The sequence below is a fragment of the Papilio machaon genome, chromosome 12 (assembly GCF_912999745.1).
Source record: "Papilio machaon chromosome 12, ilPapMach1.1, whole genome shotgun sequence".
NCBI classification, from domain to species: Eukaryota; Metazoa; Arthropoda; class Insecta; order Lepidoptera; family Papilionidae; genus Papilio; species Papilio machaon.
Window position 1 is genome coordinate 5875917 of NC_059997.1, and position 27550 is coordinate 5903466.

Consider the following 27550-nt stretch of genomic DNA (forward strand, 5'->3'; position numbering starts at 1 on the left):
TTTACTTTGGCAATAGACTTCGAAGTAGCACATTTGAACTATCCCATTGTATAATACATATTTTGCAACGTTAATAAACGTTAAACTAGAAGAGCTGATAAGTAGAGCTTTTCTTTTTGCCCTAATGGACTGACTTTACAGAAGTTTCGCATCTTTTCAGAATAAGTATTTTTTAGAGTTAGCGAGATCTAGTTGTACAAATGTTAGATCTTACTTGAAGGTTGGTTGGCAGCTCCTTTCCTTCTCCTTTTATTAGCATTGGTTGGAAATAAAACGCGAACTTTGTTAACTTTGCCAAAATTCTAGTGAAGGTAAAGATGTGTAACTTAAAATGCCATTGTGATACTACAAAAAGATAACCGAACAATAAACAGTTCTAACTTTAATATTCAAATTAATTAATTTGATTCGGTGTGAATTCGGCTTAAGAAGCACTAAGGAGGCCTGCACATGAGTGTATGAAAGTTAAAAGGGGTGTTAAAACAAAACGGATGAGTTTGGACAAAGGAAGGAAGCGACGCGTTCCTAGGATTACAAGCCTTTTGATATCACGATTTGTGCAAGCAATGTCGGATACCTAACATATTTTGATTAATGAATGCTTCTTCATTTCATACATAAAGACGTTCAAAGAAGCACTCCTCAATTGTCTTCAGATCATTCGCTTTTTTAAAAACCTCTTTTAATTTAAATTTCACTTTTGTGCGTTATTGTAAATGGAAATATTACAAACTTTACATGAAATGGTTTCACTATAGTGTACATTAAACAAGGATCGAATTTGTTATAGCAATCTGTCAAGATTATAAAGTAAAACCATAAAAGATACATAAAAATCTTGCCTCATTCGTAGAGCAAAATAAAATTTATTACAGTTATATAAATTGAAAAGTATCTTTGTTATAAAATATATGAGACGGGGGTAGATTTATTTAGTTTTATATTCATTTCGAACTAGCTTATTTAGCGAGCGGTTAATTGGCTAAGCCAGGAAATACAAGCCATGCCAGCCAGTGGCAGTCGTAGTATACTATACTATCTACATCATCGTGCGTTGTGCACTCACCCTGCATTGTTCCGCCTCCGCCGGCGAATAAGTAAACGCTGTTAACTTAGCCTGCTTATTAGGGCTGACAATAACTAAAAATAAAACTAATTATATATAATCTTCTTATTTTCAATAAATATAGTTTGCTGGATAAATTGACTTCTAGAATCGATTGAACAAATCATATTTCAAATTGGGTTTCAGTCACGATGCACTGCTACATGTTACGCTTACCTACACCTGTTGGTCGAGGAATGAATAGCACCTCACAAATCGGCATGAGTTACTTTTGAATTAGTAACATATTTTATTATCTTTTTCCATCGTACACCGTCCTACGTCCATCGTCCATCGTCGATCGTCCATCGTCCATCGTCCATCGTCGATCGTCGATCGTCGATCGTCGATCGTCGATCGTCGATCGTCCATCGTCCATCGTCCATCGTACATCGTCCATCGTACATCGTCCACCGTCTATCGTCTTGTCATCGTCAGTCTCACTCTCTTCCTAATCATGTCACCTTACGAAATCTTTTTACACCTCCTTCTTCTTCTAACTCATGTAATAATATAAAACTTAAAACCTAAATTGAAAACAAGCTTCGATTCAATCAATTTTAAGCAACGGCAAAACCCTAATTTTCTTTTTAATTTATTGAAAAAAATCGAAAATTAATTACTCTACAAGACAAAGCCCCCAAAGATGTCGCTTCACTAGTTCCGATTAAACGTCCATCATCCATAAACAAATGAATAAGTTCACATTTAAAGCACCAACAACCCTAGCGCTCAGGGAGGGAGCAACTCGTTCGCGTCTCGCTTATAAATGCTATTTTAACGCGGAAAAAAAGATTAATTAACTAATTGAGACGTCGGATGCTCGCAACACGCGCGCAGCTTTTTTTTATCACGACTCATGAAACCATTAGCGAGGATGCGACTACGGTATAAGTTCGCGTATTGGAAAATTATTTATTTCACACTTTACGGTTTACTGAACCACAAAAGCAACCATTTTACAAACACTACGCCGTTCTGCGGACAATTTTTTTCTTTAATATACTTACCAGCTTGCGATTTTCATATCGATTATTTTTAATAAATAAATACATACGTAGGTAAATATATGTTCTACTTTAAATATATTTTATTTTCATCATTACAAGTATAAATTAATCATAATTAGTCTCAGTAACTTTCATAATAATTAAGTAATTAATAAAGAACTGTCTGCTGTTTTCCGTAAAGCCTTTTATTAAAAAGAACAATAACGAGCAGAAAAAAAAAGTAATTTGGAATTTTAAAGAATCGCGAGTACAGAAAAAAAACTATTCTTTTTTAACGTTGTTTGTCGAGACATATTTAATTCCGGCGCTATCCGACTGGCAACGAAATTCCACAACATCTGAAACAATGTGACTCGAATGTTTAATTAGCGCATTGCAGCCGGGAGGGCAGCGGGAGGAGGGGCGGGGAGGGGGAGGTGTTATTCATTAAAATGTTTGCGGAAACTCGTTTAGCGCCGCTGCGGTGGGCGACGCCCGCCCAGTAATCAGGGCTGCTTTAAACATTTCATATTCACTTGACAAGATCATTATCTTTACGATACTTTGAAATTTTTCACAATTTAAAATACGTAAGTAACGCTATACACATTTTAGGATGGTAGGAGTAAAGCAGTAGCATATTTACTGTAGGTTTAGATTATAAGACAATACAAATAAACAAAAGACAAACTGGACTATCACTCAATGAAGAAGACCAAAGATCTTACTTTGTTGTTTTTAAGAAGGATAGATTAGACGGGTACAGACTAACAAGTTTTCTAACCCGATGGGCTTAAATCAAATTAAACTATGACAGTTCACTAGCGCCCTTCTGTCATTATCAAAAAAGTGTTACCAGATACTTTTCGGGCTGTAACTGTCATGGTATTTTTTTCTTCTATGCCATTTACTATGTCCATGTAGGTTCGACATATTTTCCAACAGAACCAATCGATAGCAGCGCTTCTCTTACCGGAATAGACATGTTTGTTTGACTATAAATTATTACAGTGGTTTACCGAATAAAAACGAAATCCACTTATAAGGTAGTCGTCTTCAGAATGTGAAACTTAGTATATAATGTAAAATGACACATCGTCAGCCCTGAGGGCGCGGTTGCGCGGCGCGGTAGGCGGGAGGGAATATTCATTTGCTCGTCGCAGCCTCTGCAACCCACTTAGTAGACTCGAGTGTCTTCTGTGAGGCGATATCTCATTACTGCAAGACTACAAGCCTGTTGTTCCTTTATCACTTATTTGGCTGATTCTATAGATATGCGATTACTGTTTTCTCAATTGATAATGTTTGCGTTAAATTCCTTTAGTAGGCTGCTTTATTTGGCAGAATATAACGGTATGTCTAACTGGTAGAGGCAACCTAGAATTTTTTTTAATTGCTATGCTTGTTTTTTGTACTTACGACTATACCAAAAGTTTCTGTCTCATTCTTTCATTGAAGTTATATTATTATTCTTCTTCATGTAAATAAAGGTGCAATCGTAATGAGATTTTTAATGATTTAATTGTTCTAGGATAAATTAAGTAATTTTAGTGTTTTGTATACTAAAATTAAACAATAATTACAGCAATTATTAGTTATTAACATTGTCTATCACAATTTTAAGGCACGTACAAATAGTGAAAAAAAATACTAAAAAATATGGAAGTGAGCGGAATTTTAAACAATTGAATAGATAGTGGCGGGAACTGGGAACGCGGTTAGTGGCTATGGGCCAACTCGACTGAAAACAAGTTAAGAAGCGGTTACGCATCGAAAAACAGTGCGTAGTTCATCTAAATAGAAAACGGATTGATATTTTATATGATATGTCCAACATAGTACGTATAAATTTATTGAATTACTTCAATTACTTTATAATATCATTCATACATACTGAAATTTAAATTAAAGCATAAAAAATGATGAATTTGAATTAAACTACTAAGTAAATTATTATTTTTTATTATTTTGTCTACTTCAAAAAGCTACATCGCTTTGTAGCAGGCCTACGACGTAGAAGATTCGTAATTAAGGATGCGTTGCAAATAACAATGAATCATTTCCTTAAAAGCAATTCTAAAATTCTAAGAAGATTTAAGTACCTTTTTTGTATGAATATATAACCTATTTGATTTTTTATAACGTACTAGCTGTCGCCCGCTACTCCGTCCGTGCGGCATTAAAAGAAACTTACTGAGTACCCAGTCCGGAGATACCTTCAAACAAACATCCATCCATCCATTTAAACATTCGCATTTATAACATTTGCAAGATGTATAAAAATAATAACACTAAAATGTATTAGATTTTTTCCATTTCCATTACGTCCAAGATATTATTTAAGTTTTTACCGTCTATGTACATCTGTTTGTTCCCGAGTTTATTTAGTATTATTTATTATTAAAAATGAAGCGTTATAAGAAGACAAGAAAGGACTAGACTATAAAAATTCAAAACAAATAATTAAATAAAAAGAAGTATACATTTCAAAATTATGTTTAAATTCATCACTCAAAAAGATATAAAAGAGTTTCCTTTCACAAATATATTCATTTCATTAATTTACAAAACCTCTAATTTCATCATTGAGCGGAAAGCAATTCATTAAAAAAAATCCCAATCGTCGACCAGCAATTTTAATCAAAGCGCTCCGACATCTAATTAACAGCTACGATATAAAGTTAACCGCATTTATACGAAATTTGTATTTACAGATACGGCCATAACTCAATCTACACCTGTTTTAAATACAACCCCTCGACTTGGCTCGCTATTGGCTGAATCTTTCAACCCCCAGACGTAATACCCAATCAGATGCCCGCGTTATATTGTTGAGGGGTGGAGTCTAGGGGGATTTCACGACTGGGATTTTGCTCAACCAAACAGTTGAGTGAAGATCTCGTTGGGTAAAGGGACCTTATTTCGTTAATCCGTTTAACGTATAACTTCGCGCCATTTAGACCCGTTAAGTGAAAGTTTACTTGAAAATTATCAATAACTTAGTATTTTTTATTTAATTATAATAAAATATGTAGTGTGATTTAATAATATTAACTTTTTCTAAATATTTGATTTGATTTACGATGGCTGGACCGTATCTTTCGCCTTTGCCAGGCGATCTGTTAACGGAGTACATGTTTGGTCGTCGTAGACAGCGCCGGAATCGAACAACCTTCACACCGCAACAGCTCAGTGAATTGGAGTCTCTCTTCCAAAAGACCCACTACCCCGACGTATTCTTGAGAGAGGAGGTGGCGTTACGGATCAGTCTTTCCGAGGCTAGAGTACAAGTAAGTGAAACTTATTTCTTGCAAAGTCAATAAACGTGGTTTCCCATTGCCGAAACACTGATACAAAACATTAAGTGATAAATCTCATTTCTCTCTTTAAAAAAAAAACAAAATTAATAAATAAATATCATTTACCATTGGTTTCTGAGACCATAATATCTGTATAAAACATAATCATTATCTTTGACAACACAGAGATAACAATTGGTCAAACGTATGTTTTAACCGGGGAATTTTGTCTCAGAAACCCACGGTTAATCATTTTAGTTGATTAGTCTAAGTTTTAAATGTGACAGAGTAAGTTTTTACACTAGCGGTTGGACGCGACTTCGTCAGCGCGGAATTATAAAATTAGTAACCTGAGTTACAGCACACTTAAGATACATTCCAATAAAAGTCCCTTCAAAATCGGTTCAACCGTTTCAGATATTACCTGGAGCAAACGCAGATTTACGGACAGACAAAAATGTAAAAAAATGGATTTCCTTTACAAGCTACGTTCGCTTGCATCATGTTCGCAAAATATTTTTTTTCAATATTACATACGATATTACAGATGATTCAATTTTATTAATTGTATAGATTATTTGCATGTTTAGCCAATTTGGTAATTATGCGATGACACTTTTTACTAGAAATGTATTAAAACATTGTATGTATTTATCTTTTTTATTAAATATAATAATTTTAATATAAACATAAATTCCTTTATTGAAATATGTTACATACTTCTTTCTTTTATGCGATTCCAATTAGATTGTGCGTAAACCAGCGCTATATTGTGACGTTATATTATATTATAAACTAGCTGTTGCCCACGACTCCGTCCGCGCGGCATAAAAAAAAAAAGTAGCTTATGTTTTCTTCTAGACTATGTTCTACATCTGTGGCAAATTTCATCAAGATCTGTCCGTTCCGGAGATACCTTCAAACAAACATCCAACCATCCATCCATCTAAACATTCGCATTTATAATATTATTAAAGTATTAAGTAAGATGTTTGTAAATTTCGTTTTGATATTAAACATTTTTAATTGAAATTCAAAAATAATAGTAATTAAAAAAAAGTCAGTAACGTATACACTGTTATTTAAAACGCAGCTTAATTTTGTTAATACGAGTACATTTGTAAATCATAAAAAAAATATTTTAACTACTTTCACGAATCTTTTGTGATAACTTGAGCGCTAATTTACTTGGTGTTTTAAATAACATTTTTGGATATTATTAATTAAAATACGGCAATTGTATGATAAGTAAAGTAAATTAGGGTTAAATCTTTTTATAATAATATTAAATGGAAAATGAATAATTAATTATTATTTAACAAAGTACATTCATTAATTATCAAAAAATTACAATACAAGGTTTTTACGACACACGTTCCTGGACTAAGGGGAAACACGTCTATTTTGGTGATACAACAAAAACTAATCTACCCCATCTTATACAACTTAAATTGACAACTTGAACTTGTGTGTGAAGATTCCGATTACACGTCTTTCAATACGTCTTTAAACATTTTGTGGTTTTCAAGTTTTCTCATTCAATACAATCGCTTACCGAATTATTTATGGCGTTTAGTTTTCGCTATTTAATAATTCCATAAGCCAATAATTATTAGTAAAATTTGTTTGATATATATAAAATATGCGTATAAATTTAATTAACCGCAATTATTTACAAATGATTTTGGAAATCAGTATTTTTTACGGTACTACTACGGCAATGATGTGTGTAAGCAAGATGGTTCTTAATTTAGTGGTATTTTTTATAGGACAATATCTATCCGAATTTGATTACTATTGGATAGAGCGATAATTTCGCTTGATCCGTATCGCAGCGCAGACCCTAGCATTACATCAAGATTTAGAGATTGTTGTCCCTGTATTATTCGTCAACGTCCAGGTTACTGATCTGCGCCGAAAGACAAATGAACTCTAGTTATCTTTCTGGTGTTTTGGTCCTTTTCACTGGAGACCAAAGGAACCATTACCTCTACCCAAATCGTCTACCCTAGGATCCATCCTACAATACTTAAAACAAATTGCGTTTTTAGACCGCTCGGTCCAAACATTGGTTGGTTTCTGGATATTATATTTGTGCTTTAAATATTTACACGGACATAAAAAATGGAGGTTTTGCCTTATAATTGCAATTAAAATAAAACCAACCACATATAAAACAATACAAATCAGTGAATCAAACTCATCGTTTACAGGTGTGGTTTCAAAATAGGCGCGCAAAGTGGCGCAAGCAGGCGCGCCTGCAGCTGCTGCAGGACGCGTGGCGGATGCGCTGCCTCGGCCTTGGCACCCCGCCATTGCCTATGCCAGGTAAAGTCTTTAAATCGTCGTCAATAGAAAATGATTAAACTTACATTTAATCATTTTCTATTGAGTTCGAGTCAAGCCGTGACCGCGAACTAATCTCACACAACCTGTTAGGTTCGAAATAATTTCTAAAATAGTCAATACAAGATTCTCTAAAGACGAGTTGAACATTCTCTATAAGCCTCTTGTAATTATATGTACCACAGTATGAATATATCTATTACAGGCCACACAAAACCACCAGATTCATCGCCCGAAGGAGGAGAATCACCGAACGACAAAGATTCGCCCGAACCATCACCGGCTATGGATAACAGAGAACTAAAATCACCGCGACCCGATACTTACCATCATAACGGTAACATAACAGACTCTATACCACCACCGGTACACGAAATGCCACCGCCGATGCAATATTCTAACGAAGACAGTAGGATGATACAACAGCCGTTCCCATTCCCGCCATTATTGATGCCACAACAAATGGAAAACGAAATAGTACCGACTGATTTACGAGTCATGACTTCTAAGACACCAAATAATTGCCATTGTGGTCCAACAGTTCAAGATATAGATGAACCGCAAAATTTGGCTTACAGACCTCGAGAAGATCTCAAAGATACGAGCGACAGTGATAGTGATACTGAAATCGATCTCACATCTCATTCATCTAAAGACGATGATTTGCGAGAATCTGAAAGGCTTGCTAACAGAATAGCAACTAGCATCTTTAGAAGTGATACAGTCTTACACGATCTTGTACCAAATGATCTCAGTCTGGGTGCAGTAAAGAATATAAACGAAAGAAATCTAAATAGAAATAACGTAACAATGTGAATTTGATAGAGGCGTCTGTACTTAGTTTGCATTGAATAAATTCTGTATTAGGTTGTCATTAGTAATGCCTGATCAAGTTATTTTTTGTATATATTTAGGTCACGAGTTTCGCCTACTTTATAAATGATTTCTTCTGAGTTCTTAATACTTTTTCAACACAGGCATAGGACATAATTCATAATCTGTCCGTCCGTTAATTTAGTTGTTATGTTTTTCCCACTTTAAACAATGCTCAGAATTTATAATCTTATCACCTTTAAGTATTTTATTAGTTTTATATATAAAGTATTTAGTTTATTTGATTAAAAACATTTTGTAAGGTTATTTATTAACATTTTTAATAGACTCAAATTGTAATCAACCCTATGGAATTTATTTAACGCATTCTGTAATTTATTCCATCAATAAATCGAAACGATTTTCGTTTCCTAGTCAATTTACTTCTTAGTGATAATGGACGATAAAACTTAATTATAAATTATTTTAATTACAATGTACGAATGTAGAAAAAATATATTGTAAAATAGAATCGTAGAAAACAATGTATCGCTTTTGCTAAATGAATTTTTAGTTGTTAAGACAAGAATGAACGGAAACGTAGTAATTTTTATTTTTTTATTTTATAGCGTTTTCGTAAAATATTATTTTCTTACAATATCAATAAAATCATTGTTGTTTTGTTTATAGCTTTAATTGTAGATGATTGTTAAATAATAAGATTTTCATATAACATATAAATAAAGTAAAATAAATTAGTAATAAGAGTTAATTTGGAATCTGAAATTGTACTGATTAGGTACATACATACTCATTCACAATCCCAGTGCGAAAAATCGAACCATAAATCTTAGCGTAATATGCCAATCGAATTCCAAACCTCCTTTTTGAAAAAATGAAAAAGAAAAGATAAAAATCCGTCAACATTGTTCTTCATCATTCATACTAAAATAAATCAAACACTTCACTTTTTACTAGAACACAAAAAGGGTTACTATAATAATAACTTATCAGATCTGTAAGTAGTGTTGCCAGGCGTTCGGATAAAGCCGGACATAGGTAGGCTTTTTGATTGCGTGTCCGGCCAAAATAAACGGTTTTCTGGCTTTTGTTAGGCTTTTTACATTTCCCAAACGAGAGTGTACCTATTAATACTGAGACAAAATCCTAATAATAATATAGGGTGTCCGATCTCTCTACTCAAATGTCCGGCCAAACTGGTTGGTCTGTCCGGCTAGTAGGTTTGGCGACCTGACAACCCTATTTGTAAGGAACGTCAATAAAGGCGGGGTCAACGGGTGGACTGATTTATTTGTAAAGATGTTTTAAATCTGTTATATTAATTTACCCACTATTTGGTCATTGAATATTCTCTCTAAACAGACACTTCCTATTATCAGATACTACAAGATAAAAAGAGAATTATAATCGGACATCAGGGACGTATTCAGGTGACGATATCGCATCCGATGGACATCAACGCACAAAACTGTGCGTCCGTTCGTAGTCGGACAGACTTTGAGTAACCTATGGGTATTTCGAAATTATTTTGTAATGTTCATAAAAGAAACAAATACCAATATTTAACAATCAATTTATTTAACTTAAAAATTAATTTTAATATTATAATAATATTTTACAACTAATGTCATTTATATAAAGTAATTAATAATAATTATTTTACAAAACTGAGATCTAATCGTATAACAAATTAAACTTAATTTTTATTATTAGCACCATTTACTAAATGTGGCAAATATTGACCTAAGTCATCAATTTAATAATTTTACTACATTTTTGTAAAATATAATATTTCATTTAACTAAAAATATTAAGATACACATTTTATTCTTGATGTAATTAATTCTATTTAAATTCATAATTAAATTAAAAACAACAACTATTTAAAGCAGTAAGTATATAATATAAGTAATAGAAAATTTTCACGAGTTCTATTATTCTATCTTTAAAGATAACATAATTAGGAATAGTTCAATTTGTTCTAGAATGTGTTGAAAATTGTTTCAGTAAAGTTTAATTATTTTCTACCCAGATAAGAGTTCCACGACGCGTCTTTTTACAAGTGTGGTATTATAAGATTCAAACTTTATAGCGACTGGAGGTTAACTGTAAGCGCCAGTCTTTGTAGGTAGATACTGCATCCTTATGATGCGTATTACATTCTACTGATATCTAACCCTGGAACTCCACTACACTAACATTTGCCTTAATAGACATTCACTTTGACAAAAAAAGTCTACAATGTGTATTAATAATTGTCACTGCATCTCGTACAAATTGAGCCGGAATTAAGTTTGAAATAGCATATACCTGGTGTAGATGGTTTAGAACAAGGATTCTTAAACTATTTTGGACAAGTGACCCCTTTTCCAAAATGAACTGTTAGACCCCCATGGCTAAATTACCTATTTTTAAGATCAATTATTATTATTATTATTAATTCTGACTTAGGTCAATAGAAGAAGACATTAAGTTCGATATCGACCCCTTTAGGAATACCTGGTTTAGAAGCACCTGGAGTCATGATGCGCGCACCAGGCGGGGGAGAGCACGTCGGGGCGCAGGCCGCGGGCGAGGAGACGCGCGCGGTGCCGCTGCATGCGGGGCTCCGCCGCCGCAAACCCGCTGCGGAGGTCGCTCCACAGCCGCTCGCCCACAGCAGCCGCGCGGGGCCATACTCGTGTGTCTGAACAGATTAATATTTAATGATTTTATGGATAGATGTGGTAAACGGTGATGCTGTCCTCGGCGGTATTCCCAAACAAGTACAACTTCCTTCAAGAAGCGAGCATATATCTTTTTTAAAGGCCGACAACGCATCTGCAGTTCTTCTAGTGTTGCGGATGTCCATGGGCGTCGATGATCACCTTAGCGTTCCCGTCGCAAGTTTGCCCCCTTCTCTTATATAAAAAACTAAGTATCCGTTAGTTAATGTCACTAAATTGTCTGAAAAAGTTACCGTTATCCAAAAAGGGCGTTGAGTTGTAATCAGAGTCGAAAACTTTCTACTTTATACATAACTTTTTTTTATTTGATCTTGGTGATTATAAACTACTACTAGGACCTGATCTGAGTAGAAAACTACACAAATTGCATAAAAATGTTTACAACAAAAGACCACAAGTTACCTTAGACGAAAATATGACGATGCCAAATGACCTATGTTAAAATTCTAAAATTATCATTCACTCTACGCCTTTAACTGCAGAATTGTTAATTAGGAACTAACGGAGACAGGTAGACAGTAGACTTGCGCTTAAGGGGACTAAAAAACGATTCTGACTGCTGTGTTAAGAACTTACCTAATGCCTGAGCGTCGATGTACTCGCTCCACAATGCGACCTCTCCGCCCAGCACTGTGGGGTCTCGCGGCAGCAGGTGTCCGTACATCCGCCGCCAGTTGGAGTACTTGGTCTTACCCCACAGGCCGTGGTCCAAGTACCAAATGTCTTTCGGTATGGATATAGTCTTGTAACCCAAACGCATCAGCTGCGTCAGTAGCGGACTGCTCAGGGGCTCCCATACTTCAATTATGTATCTAAATTACAAATTACATTATATTAAAACGTTATAAAGTCAAGAGTATTGCATCTTTAACCGAAATATGTATTTTTTTATATATTACAAGGTGGCAAACGAGCAAGCGGCAACATGAATTCGCAAAAATGGCGAAGCGACCGCTGCCCATAGACATTCGCAATTACAGATGCGTCAGGGTACTCAATCGACGAAGGAGGAGACGCACAAAAAGAGAATATTTAACCTTCATAGGCATCCTCGTGATGTGGGAAGGGAAAGAGGACTAAAATTAGGTCTCCGGCACCACACTCTGATGAGTGTGGTGCCGGACCGGAGTGGAAGTAATTCCAAATACAGTCTGATGACTGTATTTGGAATTACTTCCACTTGACTCCTGTCTTCTGTGTGATCGTGGTATTTCACCAGCGAGCCGGACAATTCGTGCAACTGATGTTGTTGTTGCTGACGTTTAGTCTTCCCAAGAAATATGATACATTAGTCAAGAAACCAATAAAAAAATTAACAAATAATTAAATTTTTACCTATCCTTATCTAAATAGTTTTGAATCCTCCCAGGTTGGGTGAGCTCTGAAGACCAAATGAGGACGGGCTGCTTCTCACCCCCTGAAGCTAAGATCTCCTCATCCCAAATCTGGAGAGCTTTAGAGTGGAACTCCGCCCACAGTCTGATGAAGCCTTCCACATCTGTGTCGAAGCCTTTGTGTTTCATGTAATTAACTATTTCTTCACTAGAATTCCAGCAACCTAAGTGTACCTGTTAAATTAATATATTAAGTTTTTACATTTGAAAAGCATATGACATGAAATTGAATTATAGAAAACTAGCTGTGCCCGCGACTTCGCCCGCGTGCTATTGTTATTTAGTACCCTTAAGGATAACATTTCTGCAAAAATTGAACTTCATATTTTTTTATATTAAATGAGCAGCCTTAGAAAGAAGTTTCAAGCTTCTAACTGTAAAAATGACGATACTTCCATACAAATTACCACCCTTGGGGGTGGTTCCAACCCCTTACAACCCTTTTTTCGCGTTTAAATGTAGCCTATGTCCTTCCTCGGGCTCTAGACTATCTGTGTACCAAATTTCATTTAAATCGGTTCAGTAGTTTTGGCGTGAAAGCGAGACAGACAGACAGAGTAACTTTCGCATTTATAATATTAGTAAGGATTTCACACTATTAGATACAGATAAAATGATTTAATGAACACTGAAGGAGGAAAGAACTTAATCAAATGAGAATTTTCTTTTCACTTAGAATTTTTGTCAAGTTACTTCTGCCCTAACGATAGTGAAATGAGACAGGTCTCTAGCGATATCTATCATGTTGAATGAAGTCGTTACCTCATCACCGCCGACGTGGAAAAGCGCAGGCTTGGGCAGGAGGTCTACAATGTCCTTGTACAGTCGCCGCAGCACGCGGTACACCGCCTGGTTGGCGGGGTTCAGTTGACCACACGGCGGCTGGATGCACAGTCGGCGCCATGATTCCGCGTTCACGCATACAGCTAGATCACCGTAGCCGTAGTCCTGGAATAAATGAAAGAAAATATCTTTTATTTAAACCACACAAAAGAAAAAAGACACTTAAAAAAATTTTACATTTGTTTTTGGTATATTTTTGTTGATATTTAATAAAAAATGTGAGCCGTCATGGGACGGCTGGCAGATGTGAAACATCGAGTGTGTACAAGTAATATGTATACCTCAGTATAGCGTGGCGACCAGTCGCCACGGCAAGCGTCGCCACGCCAACAATTCGATTTACAAGTGAGCTTATAGATGTTTCACATCAATAAAATGTATTTAGGTAAAGGCTTTTTAGTACAATTAAAGCGGCAAACGAGCGTAGCCCATAGACATCAATAATTTAGACAGTTACATATGAATTGTCTTCCTGTATAAGACAGAGGAGCGGATGCAAAGAAAAAAAACATTTCCCATTTTATGTATCCCCTCCTCTGCCAAATCCACTTCTCTTCCCCATCCTTTTCTTATTAAACAAGGGTGGGAATTGACTTATATGCTCGTGTTGGTGCTGCTGTGGATTCTAACACTGTCAAAATTGTTAACTTACCTTGCCCCACTGCCAGCCGTTGCCGGCGTGCGCAGGCGAGTCTATCTCAATAACGACGCGCACACCGCGCACCTTGGCGTACTGTATCAGTTCGCGTACCTCCTCTGTCCTGTACAACTCTTGTGCGGAGTACGCTCCGTATCTGGAAATTGGTATACAACTAACGTAAGTATTAATCAATTGTAAAAAAAAATTATCCTTCTTTTATTTCACCTTTTGATATACATAAAAAATATGTTGAACTGTGTCAAATTTAGAAAACATCAGTGCACACGATTTCCTTAAAAAGAGGTCCAAGATTTCGTTTCACGTATTAATATAATAAAAATATGAAAACCGTATCAAAACGATTTGAGTGAAGTATTGTATTCATAATGGATTCTAATTACCCAGTCCGTCCCTGATATTACTTTTGCATAGTAACTATAAATATTAGCGGATATAAATTTATTACTCATTTGCTTTCTTATAAATGTTTATTATCACATTCGTGGTAATAAACACGGTAATAAATGAACGATTACGCACCGTGTGGTAATTTTATTTTTGCTATAAATTCATAAATATACACAATGGTTCATATTGTTTAATAAAAACTACTGCATATTTGTATAATTACGTCCACAATCCACATGTTTTACATTAAAAAATGATTCTCGTTTACCGCAATAATAATAATAACAGTAATTATGTTTGACTGTAGGAAACAATCGCACGTAATGAAGAAAACCTTCAATTCAAAGCAACATACAAAATTAATTACGCATTTCATAATGTATTTAACTACATTTGCACAATAATTACATTAACAGATTCGATAGCTGCTGTTAATTGTTTTGGCAAATCTTTGTAACGAACTAAAAAAAAATTAAAATTACATACGAAATATATAACGCTTTATAGCATTCTTTTTAAATATTTCTATTAATGACCGATTTCACTTTTTTTGTTGTTTGTTATTGTCAAGAGACTTATGACAGAAAAAAAATAGATGGATGGATGGATAATGATGTTCGTTTAAAGGTTAAAATAACAGCCTGGAAGAACATATAGTTTAAGTTTTTTTTAATTCCGCGTCGACGAAGTCGCGGGCGACAGCTAGTTAGTTATAAATTCCTTTCGAAACAAGGTGAAAATTAAAATTGTACTAAAATCTTACTTCGTAAATTGAGGTACGCTCTTCGATTCTAATGGGAAGCTATGAGAATCTGTCACATGCCAATGAAATACATTCATTTTGGTAGCTGCCATTCCATCAATCGTCCTCTTTATATCAACCATGGGCATGAAGTTTCTAGAAGTATCCAGCACCAATCCACGATGACCGTAAGCTGGTCTGTCTCGGACTGTTGCACCAGCTAAGATATGAAGACCGCATCTCTGTTCAGTTGAATAGACCGGTCTATCGGAGGCTGTTAAATGTGTTAATGTCTCTAACGCATGACGCGCTCCGTATACTGTTTCTGCAGATATATGTATTGTTATGCTGTTACCTGGAATGAAGCATAAACGAAATTAAAGAAAGTTAAAAATTGAGAAACTACCTGAACAAACAATGAAGTCTAATTTTATTAGATTATTTCTCCTCCCGCACTCAGAGTAGTTTAATGATAATTAAACGCTCCCATCTTTTAGGTGTTTCGCATTATACAACAAAGGTTTTTCTTAGTTACTTAGCTGCAGAGTGCTCCAAAATTAGTTCTAATATGCGCAAACCGCACTAAGTCGTCAAATGTATCGCCATTACGTCTTTCACGATAGTAAACAAAGACGGATATAGATTTACGGCCTTTATTAATTGAAAGCGTGTTAAATCTAGATTGTTTCTATGACCTGTGTGGTATATTTCTGCCTACAATATTTTACCCTTCATGCGTATTGTAGTTTCTAGTTCTTAAATAAATAACACCTTTTCCCGATCGATCTCTTACAAATTTCCTCAGCTCCAGCAAATGGTAGAGTCTCACAAAATACCATGCTATAAACGAAGTTCAGATCGTATTAAAACTTCTAGAAGTTATCTTCAATATTACCTTTACTCTGAATATCCAAGAAGTATTCTTCGTTAGTATCCCATGTGAGTGTGAGACTGGAAGACTTGACTGATAAGTGGACGACGACTGGCGTCGTTACCACATCAGTGACGTTGCCACCACATTCGGCCAACAAGTTGGTCGAGGTGATTTGAGTCATTTCTACTAGGATCTCTCTCGTCTCCAAGGGGACATCTCTCAAGTCAAATCTGGAACACAAGAACATAGGATTATTCAAATTTAACGTATCTTTAGAGCTATAAGTTTAGTTTCCATCTCCGAACACACCATCGCATGTAACAAAGTTGGTTAAATGAAAAATGTGGTTCATCTAAATTCTTTAAAATAAAATGAAACCACTCTGAGTATTACAGAATAATTTAATGTAAGATTTATCTTGCAACATTTACTGCTACTTAATGTAATTAAAAATGCAGCTGCAATATAGAATTAATGCGGCGTACGAATGTGGAGGAACTAGGAGTATTTTCTTTTTAATATTATTTATTTCTATGTTTTTAAATGTTTTCAAGTTCTATTGATATATTGTTCCTAAAGATTTTGAATTAAACGTTTTGTATTTATAGCAACAGTTCGCTGTTATCTAGTTTATTTTAGGCTTAAAAGTTAACACGAGAAATAGACTTTTAGCTCTATACTAAAACAATTGAAATGTTGTAAAAGTTACGCTAATTTTACGAAATATAACGACTAAGGGTCTATTGAGACAGTCCGGGGCGGAGAGCTGAGATTTATACCATTTAAATAATGTTTAATTTTATTTTGCACGTCTTTTCTTATCAAGAGCATACGTAAAAAAGACGTGAAAAGTAAAATTAAACTTTGTGTCAATCGCATAAAACTCAAATTAATTTGCAGTAAGAATCTGCTTCACTCTCTGCTTCGTTCTGTGTGAACGGACCCTAAAGGAACCATTGAAACATTTTATAAATAATTATAAAATGAAACATTAATTTTTTATGATCTCATATCATGATGTCTCCAACAATAGTTTTAATTAATACGACCTTAATAAAAACTCTACTATGTAGTTGTAAGAATTGTTTGCAGTATGCCATTAGGCGTCTAGATGTTTCTACGGTGTACTATAATTTTGTTTGGTAATTTTTTTTAATTTTTTTTTACAATCATCCAGTAATAAAACCGATATAAATAATTCATTAAACATTTATTTCTTTTTGAAAAACCTATAAAACCGAGGTACATTTCTACTAATTAATAACAAGATGTAGGTAATTTTTTGTATTCATTTGAGCAAGATGTATTCAAAGTTTGCTCGTCAACTCTAGCATGACTCGACTAATGATACTTGTAAGGTAAAAAAAATAAGATAAAGATTCAAATGTGTATGAAAAGGATATTTATATTGACGTATTTATTCTGAAGTGGTAGTTGACTTTCAGATTAAACTAGCGATCGTCCGCGACCTTGTCAGCGCAGAATTAAAAATACCCTATAATATGCCCACGTGCTTCAGTTAACTTCACTTCCAAGTCCTGTCAGAATCGGGCCTGACGTTCCTGATATTAAGGAATTAAAAATTACATACAGACATTCCAAATTTATTAATAAGTATAGATAACCAATATGATATTGTGACTGTGGTATTGAATTGCTTATGTCTACGTGTTTTTAAAGGTTAAAACATAAAAAGGCGACATGTAGCAAACGAATAACCAGAATCAACCCACTTCGTTTCAAACAAAACAGGGCGTAGGTGGGATGAAATGGATCATTACCAAAGTTGGCAATCGTGACCTATCAGACTTCCAAGTCAATGCACCATTATTAGTAATAGGTCAATCACCTTTATACCAATACATGACCATTTTACACAAACACTAAGTAAATATTGTTATATGAACTCGAAGGTCGATGACCGATGACTATCCAAAGTCGCTAAATACCTACGTAACTATAGTCGCATAGCAATTAGCAACATAGTCATGTGTCATTTTTGGTGCCATGATTCATAAGTTATAGTTTGTCGGAGATAAGATAATCATATTATGATTGATTATATTCTGAGGATTTTATTTCATACGATCAAAGTATTGCAAGTAGATAGAGATAGAATAGAAGAGATCTTTTGTCAGTTTATTACAGAGTTACTAATATTATAATAAAAAAATCTGCAATAATTTGATTCCTTCTTGCCAACAAGTGCAAGCAGTGACGATTAGGAAAAGAGATTGGGATCTCACAATATAAGCAGACAAAACGTGAAGTGTCTTCGAAACAAAACAGACAAAACGGGAAAGTGAAGATCGGCTTTCCAAGCTGTTCTAGGTGTACTTTCATCAGAAAAGTGCTTCATACTCGGGAACAAAATATAACATATTAATATACTATCTAAACATCTCAACAGATGACAATGCAATATAAAGAAAACAAAATGATTAGAATGAACTCAGACTAAATATAACTCCATTAAATTCCACACTTAGATAAAACGCGAATCCCTTCACGCAAAAAGAAAGCAATTGAGAGTAACTTAGAAACGTCAACGACCGAGTTATAGGGGGAACGATTCTTTGAAAACGTTTGTACATGTTTCCTACGTTATGCGGAAGTAACATCACTTATGGCATCCCGTTTGCGGAAGACAAACAAGAAAATAGTTGAGTACAAATAGACATTATTTATAATTCTTATCCACATCATACTAACTAATATTCCTTCTAAGTTTTCGTCTAAAATAACCTACGTTGTATGTATACCATGTTATTGTTATATGCAAATCGGAACTGAATTATTTTTCATTTTGCACTATTCCTATAAATTACAACATACTGTCAAATAGTCTTTAACCTTCCTCAAATTGCGCTAGCAAAACGCAGATAGTTTTAACATCAGGTAGTTCCTGAGATTATCACGATCAAAGTCTTGAGCTCTGTTATGTTATAGATATAGAGATGGGGGAATGGCTGGGAGTAACGTCACATTTGATGTTCTGGGAAGTGTCGCGCGACGTAGCGCCGCCGTCGATGTCACAGGACGCCGAGAATAGACAGACGCTCATTAGACACCTGCAGCGCTCTCCACACTTATCTTTTTAAAGTACTAGGGTTACCATAATTTCATTTTAGTTTTGCCATTTTGTTTTATAGTAAAAACAAAGCAATGCTGTTTGTTGGAAGGATAACAAATGATGTTCATTCAATTGTTTTTCAATTTTTCCTCATTCATATCCTACAAAATATTGACAATAATGTATTTAGATTTATGACTTGGTATTAATTAAATAAAAAAAGTATGTACATATATCTAAACATAATAGATGTTTTGAAACTATATGTAACGGTTTAAAAAGCTGATAGAATCATTCCAAGTTAACTAAACTACACCTTTAGATAAATGATAAATCAAAGTGCTTCTTATTGTACACTATTTTCTCAATAATAACAAATAGCATTAGCCTATTATGCCTTACTATGTTATAAATAAACCACACAGGATTGCAGACAGTAGAAACCTCATATTACTCGGTAATCTAAAGCAACATTATACGTAGAAAACATACCAATATGAAGTGGAAAGATTGGATTGTTTGTTTGTTTGCATAGAACAGGCTCCGAAACTACTAAACCGATTTGAAAATACAATTTGGAAGCCACACTATCCCCGGGTGACATAGACTATTTTTTTATTTCGTCTGGGCGAAGTGACGGGCAATATATGGTTTGTTATACTCTCCTTTTGATTACTTTAAACTTAAATCATTGTCTTAAATACACCGTATTGTTTATGTACACAACTCAATTTCATTATTACACAACTAAATCAATAGACGAGTAAAATCAAATATCCTTTCGAACCCCCTGTATTCTATATTTCTCCACTGATTTTAAAGAGTGAGTAGTCGTTTGATTTAAGTCAGATTTACTACTTTTAAACTTAACCTACATTGTTAACAAACAGAAATAAAATTATGTTCTATACAGTGTATGTATATTTTGGTCTCGGAAAATAACGATAAGTAAAATGACATACAATAGCATACATGGTAGCCCTAAACGCGTTTGTATCTCGCAACATATTGGGCATGTATTATGCGTAATATATTGTTAGAACGCACAGTTCGACCGTCATGATATTGCGTAAGTTCCACGTCATTCTCAGATGTTTGGCTTTATCCGAGAGAGCAATGTTTCTTTGGTTACAAATCTCTTTGAATGTTGTTCAATGTAGAGCAAATCAAATGACAATAAGTTATCAATTAATATCTCTGAAATTATTGATCTTGATTTGAAATTATATAAAACATTTCGGTAAAAAATATGAAAAAAATAGTTTGAGAAAAATCCCGTAGTTCGCTTTACTTTGTGTAATTTCCATTTACGATAAGTTTATCTTTGTAGGTCAGCATTTGTAACCTAGTCAATGGAAGAAAAAAGAAAATAGTGTAACATACTTTGTAAGACGAGATCAATCTCGTGTTACAAAGTATCTACATTCTTCTTACACTATCATTCTTATTAATTGATTGTTATGATTGAACTAACTTGATATATACATACCGCTGTAAGTAATTACATCGTAAATCTTGCTAGAAGTTTCAACCTTTTTACTTTATTAAATGAAATATTTAATATTTAATTTAATTACTACAAACGAAAAATTATTATTTTATCTTCGAGACTGGTTAAAACAAAATAATTGAAAATACAAATTGAATCATAACTAAAAAAAATTAAATATACAAAATATAAGAATAAAAGAATAGTTTTTAATGATATTCACCTCATTGTAGTTTAAAAATGTCAGTAAGTCGACGACACAAATCAACAAACAGTTTTAGATGGAAATTAAAAACATCTATTTATTCATCTACGTGGCGACATATTGGGCTACATGGCTACATATTACCTATCTTCAAGGGAATTTCTCATATATATCATATGTATAATCATGTGATGTTATCAATTCGCCATGTCTTAGTTACCTGGCAAACGCTCAATAAACAATAACTAGTTACCCGTTCGCTAATTACAACTAAACGAAAGAAAAAACGATTTGCTGAACAAAACGTGTTTGATAATGCATTACCAGTTCCACGTTAGAACGTCGTGTGTAGTCTGTTTTATTGCAGGTTTCGATATTTTGTTGTCTCCGTTTTTTAAACAGAAATATAAGGGATAACAATATGTGTAAATGCAAGAGTTGCTGCAGTCGAAACCAAGTTGTATCGTCGCGTGTACCCGTTAGAAATGATAATTTTACGTTCGTTTTAATGGCTTTCAGTTTTATTGTTTGATTCTATCGCAATAACCTCTTTATTTTTAATCGTATTATAAGCATGAAAAATTGTCAAGGTCATATAAACAAAACAAAATATATAACATCATAGTCATAATAAGAAAGTAACAATAATGTTGCAATATATTCGTGGATATCTCAGTTGATTATTGATTTTTCTCAGAGAACAGTCAAAACAAAAGATAACATTTGACCGAATTGAAACATACCTGATGTAATTTGGATGAATCTTGATAGTGTTTGAACTCAATGAGGCAGTGACGGGCCTGGGCCACATGCCGCCGAAGCGACCGCACACAGTCCGGCAGAGGTCCAAACTCTTGAAGATATTGGTGGTGTTCACGGCGTGACCTTGTGACGGTAAGTCTGACCTCTCGCAGCCGTACTCCGGATCGCATTTGTAGACCCATGATGGTCTACAACAAAGTTTGTTATGTCACCTTCATTCACTTTGCGCTACGAAGGCTCGGTATGTACTCATCCATACATTTCTGTATCTTTCAGTCTCTTCATATATCCTCTTTCATATAATCCATCCATAATAATTCGATTCTATATCTAAGTTGTAATCAAAGATTATCATGTAAACTTAATTTTAAAAAATACGACTATATAAATTTGATTAAAATTATTGCTTGAGAATACAGTTTAAATATGGGGAATTATAAACCTTCGCTAGTTGAAAGGCCTTAAACACAAAGATATTGAGAAAGTGAGTCATTTTCAATTTGTTCTGTTCTTACAGTATCTACTGATAAATTTTACTACTACACACATATTTAGTTGTTGTTAAAGCCAGAACAATAAACAAAGTATGTTAAATTTAAATTGCATCAAATTATGTTTATTTCATCACATTTTATAGTAGACACTACATCATTCGATCAAAATCAATTTCGAGTTATTAACTCTCCTTAACTCAACGAGGTATATTGACGCTGTAACATTTTATTAATAGTGTTAATAACTTCTTAGTGTCCATTACGTTGACAAGACATAAAATTAAGAAATTTATTTTATCGTCTAACTTTAGTGTTCAGTAATATACGTACATACATACACGAGTCGTAATTTACTTAGAGGATTATAAAACTACATTAATGTAAAAGGTATTCAATTAAATAGTTGTGGAAGTTAAGAAAAATATGTAAACACAAATTTACTTTCCTTAAGTATTTAGATATAAGTATTTAATTTATAATTTTTTCATTTATTCCTCTCATGGGGTTGACGATAGGCATTCAACCGACCGGAAAAATTGAGCCAAAACATTCAAATTTATAGAGTAAGCCGACTTGTAAGCCGACCCGACGTGAGTGGGCTAAGATACGATGACAAATTTACTTTGTGATTTAAATAAAAATATAAGTAAGTTCTAAATCAATTGTGTCGTATAACTCAGATACAGTTTACACTTTATTTGTGTTGTTTTAATAATAACTAATAAGGCTAGGTATAATATAAACTTACTTATATGTGTCAGAATTAGTTTCTAATCCGTGTACGTCATTGCTTCGCGCTGAATGCACAAATACTGTAACTAACAGTATCCAGTGCCAGACCATCTTCAGCTGCAACAATTATAATAATTATTAATTGCTTTTCAATTATTAATTAACTATTATAAACTATTATAAATCTGTTAGTACAATATAACAATAAGATTCCATAGTAACGTATTGAATCAAATTACATCTTTGATTGTCTTTACTTAAGTACACAAAAAATATTACAAGAAAAAGAAAATAAAGCGTAAAGTTCTAAACCATTGCAGATATGTATATGTATTGTCCATCTACCCGACATTAAAAACCATAGAGACGAGAAGTAGAAATATCCTCTAACTTAGCTTCCCATCCTCCGACAATTTAAGGTAGGCAAATCTTCTGCAATTGTGGATGTCTATGGACAGTGGTCTATTCACCATTTCAGCGAATTCAGGTCGCCGTTTGCCAAATACTTATAATATACAAAAGACCGTCCGTAAAATTTGATTTACCAACAAATTCACTTAGAATAACAATAAACTTGTTTAAATAAATAACAATAGCACAACAACCAAAATTGCGTTTATTACGTTGTTAAAACACTTATACTAAAACTATTTACATATTTACATTAAAATTTCATAAAATCTACATCTTGTTGTTGACTTTTCCCGCGTTTTTCTTTTACTACTGGTCTATCTTTTTCTTAATCTAAAAAGGCAAAGGTCTTGGTGGCCAGTATGCCACCTCTTTGGCAGAATCAACTAATGTAATAACTCTCTTGAATGTGAATCGTTGGTTGCTAAGTATTCGCTCATATTTACTGCAAGTGGTTATTTCCGGTTGTTGCAAATAATGCGAATGTGATTTAATTTGGTGTTCATACGGCATTGATTTACGCGGTTGCTCTGTGGTTACTTGGATATGTAATACACTATTCAATATACAAATGAGTAATAGCAACTGTAAATAATCTATGTAATAAATGGTATATTTTAATGTGTGTAGTGTAGTTCGTGTGCTATTTAATACAAGTTATGAGAAAGGAATCAAAATAGGTATAGCTAGAAAGTTCGTTGTTGAAACCTAAAAAATTATACAGTTTTTTTACCACCTCCTTTTTTTAAGTCTGTTAATAACAATGTAAAGCGTTGTATTGTAAGTATTATGTTTTTACTTTTTAAATATTGAATTATCGAATCCAAGGAATTATCGTTTAAAATAAAAATTTCCATTTGCAGAATGACGGAATATCGAATAAGCGAAACTCGAATTATTCAACATAAATTAAAAACCAGTATTTAAAGGTGAAGTTTTTTTTGCTAAATTGTGCAAATTTTGTAGTTATCTTTTTACAGTGCAAAAACTACGTTGCGAAACTGGATCATAAATACGTTTTATATGTTAGAGTTAAAAACCAATGGTTTTAATGGATCGGTGAATACGTGGAAATAACCACAACTTCACAGACACAGCGAATAATAGACTTTTAATGAACGCTCCACATCCAAAGTTTTCGTCTGGTTCTATAGTTTGATTTTAAAAACAGATAAAAAAATAATTCCGATTTGAAATGAAACATTACAAAGATCATTCCGTACTCTATTTAATTTTTTTTGTTCAAAAATAATTTTAATACCTTTAATAATTAAAAAAAAAACTTTGCATAAACTGTTACAAAATGTATAACTAGGAGCCTATCTGAAAATATTACGTACACACGCGCGAGTAACGGGCTGGCACACGCCACTATCACCATTGTACTATCGGAACCAACAGGCCAACAACTTCCGTGCAAACATAGTATAAAACACATTTAAAATTGTCCCCAATTAAAAATAATGAATAAATAATTCGTGACAAGACAACACTATAAAGAGTTGGATTAGGACAGAAAGACAAGAGATTTTTGTCTTCTAAATCATTGTAATTTTCATCATTACATTAACTTCTTGATCATTTCACACATGTGTGTGTGAGTGTGTAAGTGTGTAAGTCTTTATATAAATTATATCGACCAATAAGAACAAAATGTCATCTATATTGTTTGCAGTATAATTACAGTCAAAATAACCATAAACTTTTATCATTTAAAGAAAAAAGTATTTTAAAACAATGAGACATTAAAAAAAACATAAAATAAAAACGTTTAGATAACCTACATAAACGAAACAAAGCAGGCTTGCAAAAAACTTTCGTTACCAAGAAAGTGCGTTAGCTCATTATGCGTAAACTTTCTACTGCATTCATTAAATACTTGTTGATAGTCGTATCCAACCTGTCTTTGTCTGATATTGTATACTAAATGCTTTTTAATGTCTGTGGTAACAGGATATTCAAGATAATTTTAAGTTTTCTCTCTAACTAGGTAAAAGAAAGGTAGAATATAGAAAGTATTCATAAGATTAAGTGACAAAGTTGTCGGTTTAACTTTCTTTATTAATTGTTGGTTTCTGAGACCAATATCTTAGTTTAAAACATGTTTTTATCAGTGTTTTGTTAAAGAAAATGAGAGGGATGACGATATATTTTATACAGACAATTCTTTTTTTAAGTTTATTTTTTAAGCTACTCCGTTTTAATTTTGTCACTAATTGGTTAGGTTTAACAATTAATGACAAAATATAAACTTCAATTATTATGGATTTTTTGACGATTTACATCTTTACGAGTTTACAAACTTTAGGATCAAACGAAATACTAAATGGCAGGTAAAACCATGAGGCGCGTCATATTTTAATAAAAGAGAGAAATCAAACAGCACAAGAATTATTAAACGATCATCGCCATTTCAAATATGTTGTACTTACGTAATGTTATAATTACGCATTTTTAATTGTAATTTGTACAGTGGACATACCGTACGACAGTTTTGTGAGATATGAACAGCAATCCATATGATTATTCTCTAATTTATATACTTTCATTCCATATTAGATATTTACATAAAATAACACAATGTACACATATATATTTATATATGTATTTATCGGATAACAAAATCTCTAAAATGCAATATCATAGTAATACATATAATAGATAAAAATACTCACATTGTAGTTACTTATCTTAATACAATTTACATGTATCTGTTGTCGGAACATAAAAAGAAAATTAATAAAAACTTACTTTTGCGAACGCAAACGAGTAATAGGAATATTTTGGGAACGCTATATGTCACCACTTATATTATTATACTTTTACTATTTAATTTATCTTATTATAAATAGTTTATTTATTCACCAACAACAAAAGTATAATTCAAGCTCACAACAGTATCATCACAAGACTACGGTTTTGTTTTTATTTAACCCCATCGAAGTCAACAGGCTAGGGAACGAAACCGGACTTTGGTTTTTGCACTTTTATTTAATTTGTATTTTCTTTTATTTCTTGTGCAACACAAGTGTTGTTCACAACGCGAAGGTCGAGAATGATTTGAATTAAATATCGATTGCGGATCGTATCAAGTAATTTTGTTATTGTTTAGCAAATGCCAACGGTTAGGAAACATTTTTAATGTTTCAATAAATGCGCGCGCGCGAGTCTGTAGCGCGAACCACTCTGATTGGCCGACGCGAGGCACGCTCCTCGCTGCCCGAGATTTGGCGGGAGATCCGCGTTTTTACCGTGCAACTAGTTTTTAATTCGAATTGTTCGCAAAATTGATCAACATTGCTGACTATTCAATAGAATAACAACATATACAACTTACAAAATAAGCAATGTAAATTAATTTGTATCTTATTTCTTACTATCGTCGGATTTATTACTAACAAATAATTCATCCTTTCTCCTAAAATCCTTGAAGGCAAGGATCATATTAGATTTTAAAATTTATTCAATTATTACAACCAGCCAATATAAAATTTAAGTCAACTAGAGCGAGAACAATAATTGATCTTAAGGTCAATTCAAGACACGTCTGGTATATTGAGCTAATTGACTCTATCTTACTAATATTATAAATGCGAATGTTTAGATGAAAGGTATGTCCAGAACGACTGCATGGATCTCGATGAAATTAGGCATGGATGTAGAGCATTGTCTGAAAGAACACATAGGCTATTAATTAAGCTTTTTTAAATTCACAGCTACTTTAGCATAAATTTTATAAAATCATTATGAGGCAAAATTCCACATACAATAACTTTTAACATTATAAATACTAAAAACAAATTTACCTATGCGTTTATACGATTTATAGCTTGATTATTAATAGATGAATACACGAATAGCCCTTCGTTTTCCGTTCCCGTGACGTCAATAGCGCTGTAGCCAAAATGTTCAAGACAGATTACACAAATGGGACACCTCTTCACCCACACTTTCGTTACGCGACATACAATGTTTTAAAAATACAATGACATATCATTTCGTATTTATAACATACGAAAACTACGCATAAGTTGCTTTAATTATTATATATTGTCAAAGATAAAAACTATCAAAAAACATAAATATTCCATTATAGATTATTACGATACTTTATTTCTTTGTATTGCTTTTAACAAAAATATAACAACATGTAAATAGGTTTTGCAACTAAATATGTAAAATAA

The 27550-nt window shown here is 33.4% G+C and overlaps 2 protein-coding genes across 2 annotated transcripts; one reads left to right on the forward strand and one right to left on the reverse strand.

Moving 5' to 3' along the window:
- The first annotated feature begins 5177 nt into the window (after nt 1-5177).
- On the forward strand, nt 5178-8590 carry LOC106719177 (retinal homeobox protein Rx2). The gene is made up of 3 exons (XM_014513449.2): nt 5178-5384; nt 7607-7721; nt 7945-8590. The coding sequence occupies exons 1-3, from the start codon at nt 5178-5180 to the stop codon at nt 8553-8555; spliced, it is 933 nt and encodes a 310-aa protein (XP_014368935.1). The 3' UTR covers nt 8556-8590.
- Nucleotides 8591-11039: 2449 nt separating this feature from the next.
- LOC106719101 (chitooligosaccharidolytic beta-N-acetylglucosaminidase) lies at nt 11040-26540 on the reverse strand. Its single transcript, XM_045680184.1, has 10 exons — nt 26118-26540; nt 22972-23072; nt 21711-21917; nt 16222-16430; nt 15348-15681; nt 14189-14330; nt 13456-13641; nt 12635-12867; nt 11876-12111; nt 11040-11259 (listed from the first exon to the last, which is right to left on the reverse strand). The coding sequence occupies exons 2-10, from the start codon at nt 23064-23066 to the stop codon at nt 11078-11080; spliced, it is 1824 nt and encodes a 607-aa protein (XP_045536140.1). The 5' UTR covers nt 23067-23072; nt 26118-26540; the 3' UTR covers nt 11040-11077.
- Between the last annotated feature and the right edge of the window lie 1010 nt (nt 26541-27550).

Bases quoted from the DNA above. Each gene is read 5' to 3' on its own strand.
- LOC106719177 (XM_014513449.2), top strand. From the start codon at position 5,178: ATGGCTGGACCGTATCTTTCGCCTTTGCCAGGCGATCTGTTAACGGAG. The intron at 5,385-7,606 runs GTAAGTGAAACT...CATCGTTTACAG, and splicing joins TTTCCGAGGCTAGAGTACAA to GTGTGGTTTCAAAATAGGCG. The intron at 7,722-7,944 runs GTAAAGTCTTTA...TATCTATTACAG, and splicing joins CCCGCCATTGCCTATGCCAG to GCCACACAAAACCACCAGAT.
- LOC106719101 (XM_045680184.1), bottom strand. From the start codon at position 23,066: ATGGTCTGGCACTGGATACTGTTAGTTACAGTATTTGTGCATTCAGCG. The intron at 15,682-16,221 runs GTAATATTGAAG...GCTTCATTCCAG, and splicing joins CTTGGATATTCAGAGTAAAG to GTAACAGCATAACAATACAT. The intron at 12,112-12,634 runs GTAAAAATTTAA...TTTGTAATTTAG, and splicing joins AACTATTTAGATAAGGATAG to ATACATAATTGAAGTATGGG.